This window comes from Gracilinanus agilis, chromosome 1 (assembly GCF_016433145.1).
Source record: "Gracilinanus agilis isolate LMUSP501 chromosome 1, AgileGrace, whole genome shotgun sequence".
Taxonomy (NCBI): domain Eukaryota; kingdom Metazoa; phylum Chordata; class Mammalia; order Didelphimorphia; family Didelphidae; genus Gracilinanus; species Gracilinanus agilis.
Window position 1 is genome coordinate 701,606,268 of NC_058130.1, and position 9,251 is coordinate 701,615,518.

General features: G+C 42.1%; 1 protein-coding gene across 1 annotated transcript in view; it reads left to right on the forward strand.

Annotated features, from left to right (window-relative positions):
- Positions 1-239: 239 nt before the first annotated feature.
- Positions 240-9,251, forward strand: part of RHPN1 (rhophilin Rho GTPase binding protein 1) — a 41,223-nt gene continuing 32,211 nt past the window's right edge. Inside the window, exon 1 of the mRNA XM_044684583.1 lies at positions 240-427. Within this exon, the coding sequence (XP_044540518.1) occupies positions 341-427 (87 nt within the window). The 5' untranslated portion in view covers positions 240-340. The remainder of the gene's footprint in view (positions 428-9,251) is intronic.

Consider the following 9,251-nt stretch of genomic DNA (forward strand, 5'->3'; position numbering starts at 1 on the left):
GGTAAGGCTAGATTTTTGTCCGCCCCGTTCCCCCTCCCGCGGAGTCCTCTTTCCAGCGGTCACCTCCGGCCCTCTCCCCGACACCCCGCCTTCCCTCCCCAGGGGAGTCAAGTGGGAGTGGAGGGGTGGGAAGCGGGCGGGAACTGCGGGAGGAGGAGGTGTAGAAGAAGAAGGAGGAGAGACTGGACTGCCGGAGTAGCCAAACTGCCCGGCCCAGTGGACTCCTGTTCTGCCTGGGGCTTGTGCACTTGCTTGCACTTGGCCGCGGCTCCCGGGGGATCGCCACAGGTTGTCCTCTGTGGAACTCGGGCTGCTGGATGTCCCAACAGCGCGGGCCGAGATGATTCTCGAGGAGACCCCGGACGGCGAGGGAGGCGGCGATGGAGGCTTTTTGTTGGAGCCCCCGGACGGGGGTAGCGTTCGAAAGGTGAGAGGAGGGCGTTCGAACTCGGCGGGTAACCCCTCTAGGAGCGCTAAAGACGAGTGCAAGGTTGGGACCCACCCCCCACCCCCAGCGGGGAGGAGGGTGGCCCATAACCTGGGCACTAGAAGGGGGCGAGGGTCCCCAGTTTACATCCTCCCCCCTTCTCCCACAGAGGGACTAGAGTGAGGAGGTGGGTTGTTGGGGTCTAGAAGGAAAAGTATCATTCGCTTTTGTGACAGGTCTTACAGGGCCTGACACCTGCTGCCTTAGACCTGGTAGTAGGGGTGGGGAGGGTGGACGAAGAGGAGAGAGAGTTGACTGTACCCAGACCCCTAAGGACAGGACTATAGTGGCTCCTTCTCTCCAGCTCCTCACACCCCCAACCAATTGTTAAAATGCCCCTATTTCCCCCACCCCACCATCTACATCTTTTCCTTCTCCTACTTCTGTGGACTATCTCTGAGACCCTGGAGAGTTCTAGGACCACCAAGTCCCTAGCCCCAGACCAAGGCCACGAGAGGGATATGGCCAGTTTTCAAAAGAAGCTTCCAAGTGTGTAGGGCGTACCAGGAGATCAAGGAATCCTTCCTGGGGGAGCTGGACAGGATCCTAGAACACAGACTCTGGCAGAAGGGACCTCAGAACTTGGAGAAGGCAGAGCTGGAAGGGGCTTTAAGACTTGTGGATGTATGGGGACCCGCCAATTGGAAACAGCCTTTAACCATTTATCCCATCAGTTAGTAAACAGATGGGAAAACGAAGGCTCAAAGAAATGAAGGAATTTGGCCAGGATTACTGTCTCTCCTAAAGCTGAGACTGGAGTCTAGGACTCCTGGTTCCCTTTAAGCTAGGAGAGAGCTTTGGGGGAAACTTATCACCTGCTACTGTGTTAGGATTAGCAATTTTTCTTTTGTTTGGCACTTTACTACAAGATATACTGCCTCTGAGAAGCCTTCTGGGACTGCCCCAGCCTGAAGCCATAATTTCTTTCTCCCCAACTAGTTGCTTTCCATCATTTGCCCTTTTCCACTGGCTGCTTTCACAGTTTTTGTTGTTATTGTTGTTATTGTGGTGGCAGCGGTTGACCTGAACTATTATTTAAAGTTTTATTGTTTAACTTTTGAAAAGTTTCCTTGTTCTCATCCCTCTCTCAGGCCTCTCATTTACTAAGTCTTGTTGATTCCACCTTCTCCAATCTCTCACATCCCTCTTTTCTCCTCTCTTCCATTGCTACTGCCACTGTCTTAGAGGCCAGCTCTGCCACCATTGCTGTGGTCTCATTATAGATTACTCCACTTTCTCACTCCAGTCCATCCTTCATACCACTGTCACAATACAGTTCCTCTTGTAACCATCTGGTCACACTGCCCCTCTGCTCAGAAATATTCAATCCTTTTCAGAATAGGGATATTAAAGGTCCTGGATAATTCTGCCACTCCTTCCTAGCCTTATTTCTTGAGGATTCCCTTGCAAATAACTGTGCTTCAGCCCGTCTCTTCCCTCCAACTTGCCATACTTTCTCTTACTGTCACAATTTTGCTCATGATATACCCCCTTGTTAAACCCTTTATTATCCTTTAAAGCCCAGTTCAAATACCTCTTCCTCCAGGAAGCCTTTTCCTGATATCCTTCACTGGTAATAATGACTTCCCCTTCCAACCTAACAGGATGCTTTGTGTGCCCCTCTCTAAAGTACTGTGGCTGTGTCTTTCCCCCTTATTAGGCTCCTTAGGGGAAGGGACCTGTCATACAAATTTTCTGCTATGAGAATGATTATGATAACATTTTTATAACAGTTTAAGATTCAGAAAACCTATTCCTGTCTTGGGAAATAGGTAGTTATTAGTTTTATCTCCATTTTATAGACAAGGAACCTGAGACTCAAGAGATGAAGTACTTTGCCCAAAGTCACATAGCTAGTCAATCAATAAGCATTTTATTAAGCACTTACTATGAACCAGGCATTGTGCTAAGTGCTGGGAATAAAAAAGAAGCAAATGAAAGTCTTAGGCCTCAAGTAGCTCACAATCTCCCCCCACCCCCTTTACACCTTTTCCTTCTCTTTTAGAATCAATAGTGTATATTGATTCCAAGGCAGAAGAGCAGGGAAATGTGGGCAATGGGAGTTAAGTGATTTTTCAGGGGTCACACAGGTAGGAAATGTCTGAGACCAGATTTGAACCCAGGACCTCCCATTTCCAGCCCTGGCTCTCAACCCACTGAGTCACCTAGCTGCTCCTAGAACACACAATCTAATGGGAAAGACTACTAGCGAATAAATATGGACAAACAAGCTACTTGCAGAATAGATAGGAAATGATTTAGAGAAGGAAGGTACTAGAATTGAGAGAAGTTGGGAAAGGCTTCCTGTAGAAGATAAGATTTTAGTTGGTACTAGAGGGAAGTCAGGGAATCCAAGAGGCTGAGTGTGGGAGCCAGAATTAAGAATCACAGAATCTCATCATTGCTTTTTCCCAAGACAGTCCTGTTGGAAGGCAGTGACCTTATACCTTATATATCTCCCTCTAAGTCTTCCTCTTCTGGCTAGAGTTCCTCTCATGGATCCCTTATTATTGTTATAATAATAATAGTAGACTGTTTAAAGCAAAGGCTTTAAGTTTCCTTTTAATTTAGAAGGTTTCTTTTCTAAGCAATTCCTCTCAGTTGAAACCTCCCTGAGTTTTTTGTGGAGTTTAGTATTGTGGGTATTTTCCTGATTGAGGAAACTATGGATATCTGAGAGGTTAACTTGACAAGAGCCACAACTGGCAAGTAATCCAGGGTAGCATTCAAACCCATTTTTCACCTGATTCCAAACGTCGAGGATCATCCTAGCTGGGTCATGCTGCCTTTTCCAATGCCTAGCACAGTGCTTTGCACATAGTAGGTGACTGATAAAGTGTTTGCTAAATAAATGATCAATCAGTGGACCTATTTATTAAAGCCTACTAGGGTGCAGGTCAGGTGCAGGAGATTAAAAAATGATCACTCTCTGCCCCCAAGGAGCTTATGTTCTGTTCTATTTGAGGGAAATGGTATCTAAGTCTATAAAATGTGTACCAAGGAAATAGAAGTAGATGGTTGAGAGCTATTTGTTGATTTGATTTTTCACAGTTTTTGTGGGTTTTCACAGGTTTTGTTGGTTTCAGTTTTCACAGGGTGAGTTCTAAGCCTCAGGCCATAGGGGAGATTGCAGAGAGGCTTTCCAGATGATCATAATATTTTCAGTTCTGTCCCAACCTCTGATTCATTGGAAAGAGAGAACCTTGGCTCTGGAATCTGGGGTCCTGAGTTTTAGTCCTGACTCTTCTGCAAATTTGCTGAATTAATGATCTTGACTTGATCTTTTTCTCTTTAGGTTAACAAAAACACTTTCCATCACCAACCTATAAAATAGAGCAAGTGTTAGAAAGTCTTCTTTTAGAGACAGGGAAACTGAGGTTCAGAGAGGAGAATAGACTTGATAAAAACTCTCCAGCCAACTCTGGAACACAGATCTCCCTCTTTGAAGCCCAGATCATCCTTCTGGGTGCTGTGCTTTTCAAAATAGTTTTAAAGAGAAGGGAGAGCAATCAAACCGCAGGCTGAAAAACTCACAGAGTGTTCCCAGGAGGATCAGCGGAGCTATCTCGTTTCCAACCCCAGACTGGCTGGGGGCCCTGGGTATTGTTTCAATCAGGAGCTGCTTACTTGGACCAGCCATCTGTAGTCCTGTTCTGGGGGATCTTATAACACGGGGAAGCTATTTTTCCCATCTCTAGTGACAGGGCATACATTCTCTTCCCAAATGCCATTCTTTGACAACTTTCTTAGGATTTTATCAGTTTATAATAAAAAAATAACATAATTATATGATACATAATAACATATAATTATAATATAATATTGGCCCTGAATAGAGAGAAACTTAAATCTCAGTAATTAGTCAAAGGGAAATGGGAATAATAATATTAACAATCTCTCCAATTTCTATAGAATTTCACAGTTGATCCCATTTACTTTTCAGCTGTCCAGTGAGATAGGTAGGGCAAATATTCTTTCTGGGAAGGCATATGATGTGGCTGTTGTCACACAACTAGTAAATGTTGGAATTGGGATATGCATGAAATGAATCTAGTCCCAGTGTCCTGCCTCTCATAGAGAAGGTACTAGATTGCAACTGGGTATAGATTTAGAGTCAGAAGACCTACTTTCAAATCCTTTGCCTCTGCCACTAACTGCCTGTGGGAGCAAATCTCTTAAGCCCTCAGAGACTCAGTGCCTTACCTCTATAGTCAAGGAACTGGATGAGATGGCCTTTGAAGTTCCATCCAGATCTAAATCTATAATCCTATTGGCATGAAACTGAGGGCTAAGTGGTGCAGGCCAGGGGAGCAATGCAGACTGTTGAATATTGTAAAAAAAAAAAAAAATCCAGAGGAAATAGGTGATTGAAGAAGAATCCCTTAGAGAAGAAAGATCCTCATTGGGTCTCCACGTCACTTGTCATCTTCTTTTCCCTCCTGGTCTGCAAGGTGAACTCTCTCACTTGTAATTTTGAATATCCTCCTTTCTTCTAGAATGGTGTCAGCTTGAGTGTGGATAGGGGCAGATGGTAAATCGTAAATCGAAAGAGGAGAGGATGGACATGGTGGAGCCTCCCAGTAGCTAGAATGCTACCATTGAAGCCTCCTCCCCTCCCTTTGAATGACCTCAAAGACAAGGCATGAAGGCAGATTTCAGGGATGGTGTGTATCCAATTTGAGTTGGATTGGAGGTGAGAAAGGAGAAATAAGACTAGAAGGATGGGTTGTCAGGTTGTGGAAGGATTTGGATGCCGGCCTGAGTGGTATAGACTTTCTCTTGTAAGACATTTGGGGAGCCATGGGAGGGTTATGAGCTGGAGAGAAGTGCTGTCAGAGCTGGTATTTTATGCTTGTCCCTTGTACAGAGGAATGGATTGAATAAATATGAATATTGCATTTATTTAGCTAAGAAGTAAGACAATCAATCTATGTTCTTAAGAGGCTTACATTCTCATGGGGAGACAACCCTGGGAGGGTTTAAACTGAAGGTCAGATGGAAAAGTCCCACCATGTTAAGGTGTATATGAAAAACAGGTATTAAGGCCTTTTCTTTACTATCTTTTCCACTGATAAAATATTAATTTCTGAGCCATTTGACAGTACCAAGGACTTTGGTGGTTAGAATTCTTTTTTTGGGTCTTCAGTACCTATGTTTGTAGCCCTCATAGGGCAATTGCTTGGTTGCTGGTGGAACCTCCGCTTACTTCCCAGGATGATGGCTAAAGGGCCCTGGGCAGGTTCAGGGTCCTGCTGTCTCCATCAGGATCCAAGAGGAATTGGTAGTCATGGTGGTGGTGGTTTGGCTTGGCTGGCCCGTGGTGCCTTTCTGCTTCATCTGGGCTGCCTGCCTCTCCCTGCCCTGAAGATGACAGTTGGTGAGGATGGTTGGTGCCATCTCAACATAGGAGTTTCTTCCCAATGGCTGTGGAAGGCAAATTGGGAACTAGTGGCCCTGAGTCGACTCCAAGGCCAGTTTACTATGTCCTCTCCCAAGCCCTCAGTTTCCTTATCTGTAAAAGAAGGGAGTGGATTCAGTGGTCTCTGAGGCCCCTTCTATCTCTGGATCTTGCAATCTTGAAGCAGATCAGCTGCCCCTTGAATCTTTGAATCTCCTGCTTCCTTGCCCAGAGACCTGTTTTTCTTCAGCCTGTCCTCTTTGTTCTGTATTTAATGTTCTGAAGCAGGAACTAAAATTAACTCTTAGAGTTTTTAATGAATAATAATAGCTTGCATTTTGGTGATACTTTAAACCTTCTGAGATGCTTTCTCCATATCAGTCTGGTGAGGTGGGTGGTGCTGATATTACCCATAGTGGGAAAGATGTAGAATCCAGATATTTGGATTGGAGAACTGGTTCTGCCTACTTATTGCCCACATGAGTGACCTTGAACCTCAGTTTCTATCTCAGTGAAATGGAGATAAGGATATGTGCATGAATTAACTTTTGTACTGTTAAGAGGAAAGTGCTTAAAACCTTCAAGAACTAATGAATTTTATCTCCCTCTGAGATAGTTCTCTGGGGGCTGGGCCCAGGTCTCTTTCTCTCTCTTCTATCTCCACATCAAACCCTTTTCCCAGAAATGAGCCCACTGAAAAGGGTCTATGGTGAGGATATGAAGGATCAGTTAAAAACATTTTGTTAAAAAAGACTTGCTAAATTAAATTGCAGAGTTAAATGTTCCCAAGAGCTGCCTTCCTGACTAGGGGAAGGAGTGGCCCACTGAAAGAACCAGGGAATTTGCCTCAGAGCAACATTTTCCATCACAGGAAAGGCAGAGAATTCCTCCCTCTGCACAAATAACTGTGATATAAAATGGAAATAGATAAGTACATGGGAGAAGAGAGAGAGAGAGAGAGAGAGAGAGAGAGAGAGAGAGAGAGAGAGAGAGAGAGAGAGAGAGAGAGAGAAATTGATTTCATTTCTGTATCAAACTTTCCATCTGTCAAAGGGATGTTCTAGACCAGAGGTTCTTTTATTTTAAAAAATCAGTTTTATTTTCAGCTCCAAATTCTTTCCCTTCTACTTCTTTTTCCTTATTGAGAAAGCAAGAAAAACAAAAACTGCTAACAAACACATGGAGTCAAACAAAACAAATTCTCACATAAGCCATTTCCAAAAAAGTGTGCCTTAGTCGGTATGATGTATGAATCCATCGGTTCTCTATCTGGATATATGGGGAATGTGTTTCATGATGGTTCCTCTGGAATTATGGTTGGTCTTTGTGTTAATCAGTGTTCCTAAGTCTTTCCAACTTGTTTGTCTTTATAGACTTGTTATTGTAGAAGTTGTTCTCTTGATTCAGCTTACTTCTTTTTGAATCAATTCTTATAAGACTTCCCATGTTTCTCTGAAACCATCCCTTTTATCCTTTCTTACTGCACAATAATGTTACATTCATATACTATAATTTGATCAGCTATTCCAAAATGGAGGAACATCTCTTCAGTTTCCAGTTCTTTGCCACATATTTTTGTAGCAAAGCTTTGTTAATTGCATGAAATCATATTTTATTTTGTTATTTAAACAATATCACACAATCCTATTCTGAATGATAAACATTCATTAAAAACAAAACAAAAATAAAATTCTAATTCTTTGCTCCATATTTTTGTACATATTGTAGACCATAGATTCTTAACCTTTTTTGTGTGTCATGGATCCTTTTGGTGTCCCTATGAAGACTATGAATGACTTTTCAGAATAATGTTTTTAAATAACTGGAGGAAATGCTAAATTTAAGTTACAGGTTATTGAAAATAAAGGTTTTTCAAACAAGTTCTACCTTCTCCTCCCATATCTAGGCCAGTGGTTAAGATCTCTGAGGTCCCTTCTAGTTCTAATATTTTCTGATTCTGTAATTGTTATAAGAGGACAGGTTGAAAGACCTGAGAATGTGTAGTGCTGTATAGTAGGAAAATCCTGAACTCCTAAAGACTGCATTGCCCAGAGTTCCATATTATTAATTACTAATTATTTTTAATTATTATTTTTAATTATTATTATTAATTATCAATACAGAATTCTGTATTACCTAGAATGCTTTTCCTTTTGTTTACATTTGCCTGGTCAGGTTTGTCTAAGTTCTGAGACTCTGTCTTGTTTTTTCTCTTTGGTTCCTGGGAGTGGGCTGGCTAGTAACCTTTTAGTTAGGTCTCTGTTAGTTTATTATTAATAAAATATTCATAAATATAGTATTTACTATTTTACATATTAATTTTAAGCTCCACAGTGTAGAAAAGATGGATGACTTTACATGTGTAATTTTTTTAAAGTCCTTACCTTTTTATTATAGAATCAATACGTATTGATTCTAAGGCAGAAGAGTGGATGAGGTAGGAAGTTGGGGTTAAATGACTTGCCCAGGATCACACGGGCAGGAAGGCTGAGATCAGATTTGAATCCAGGACCTCTCAGTCTCCAGGCTTGACTCTCTATCCACTAAGCCACTTAACTGCTTTCTCACATGTATAATTGATGTTCAATTGCTTCCTTTCTCAAGGAGGAGAGGGAAAAAGAATTTGGAACTCAAATTAAAAAAAAAAGATTGTTAAAAATCTTTTTTACATTAATTGGGAAATATTTAACAAAAGAAGTAAAAAAAAATATTAAAAAAAAAAAGACAGCTGTCTTCAAGTACTTGAAGGGTTGTGTTATAAGGTGAGGGCAACCTGACAGAATGTTTTGTGGGTTGAGGCTGGATTCAAACTTTATAGCTGATGCAACACTATATGAACTCTATATGAATAGGGTTTTAAAAATGTCCTCTGTCCGAGTCTTAATTTCCTCATCTGTAAAACAAGGAGGTTGGTCTAGTGATCTCTGAAGTCCCTGCCGGCTCTAGACCTGTGACTTTGAAACAGTCAAGCTGCCACTGGAACCCAGGCCTCTGGCCCAGGGACTTGTTTTTCTGCCATACCTCATTGTTCTGTGTTTAGTGTTCTGAAACAGAAACTAAAATGAATACCTAGGGTTTAATGAATAATAGGAGCTCTCATTTTGGTAGCACTTTAAGTCTTAGGAGATGCTTTCTCCAAATCAATTCTGTAAGTAGGTGGTCTCTATCATTATCCTCCAATGGACAGATGTGAAAACTGAGGCTAGAGAATTTAAGGGATTTATTCTAAATGTCTAAGGTCACACTGTTGGTAAGTAGGAAACCAAGACTTGGACCTAGGTTTCCTGAATCTCTTATTTATACCTGCCTGTTTGCTTTCTCTCTTTCTTTCTTTCTTTCTTTCTTTCTTTCTTTCTTTCTTTCTTT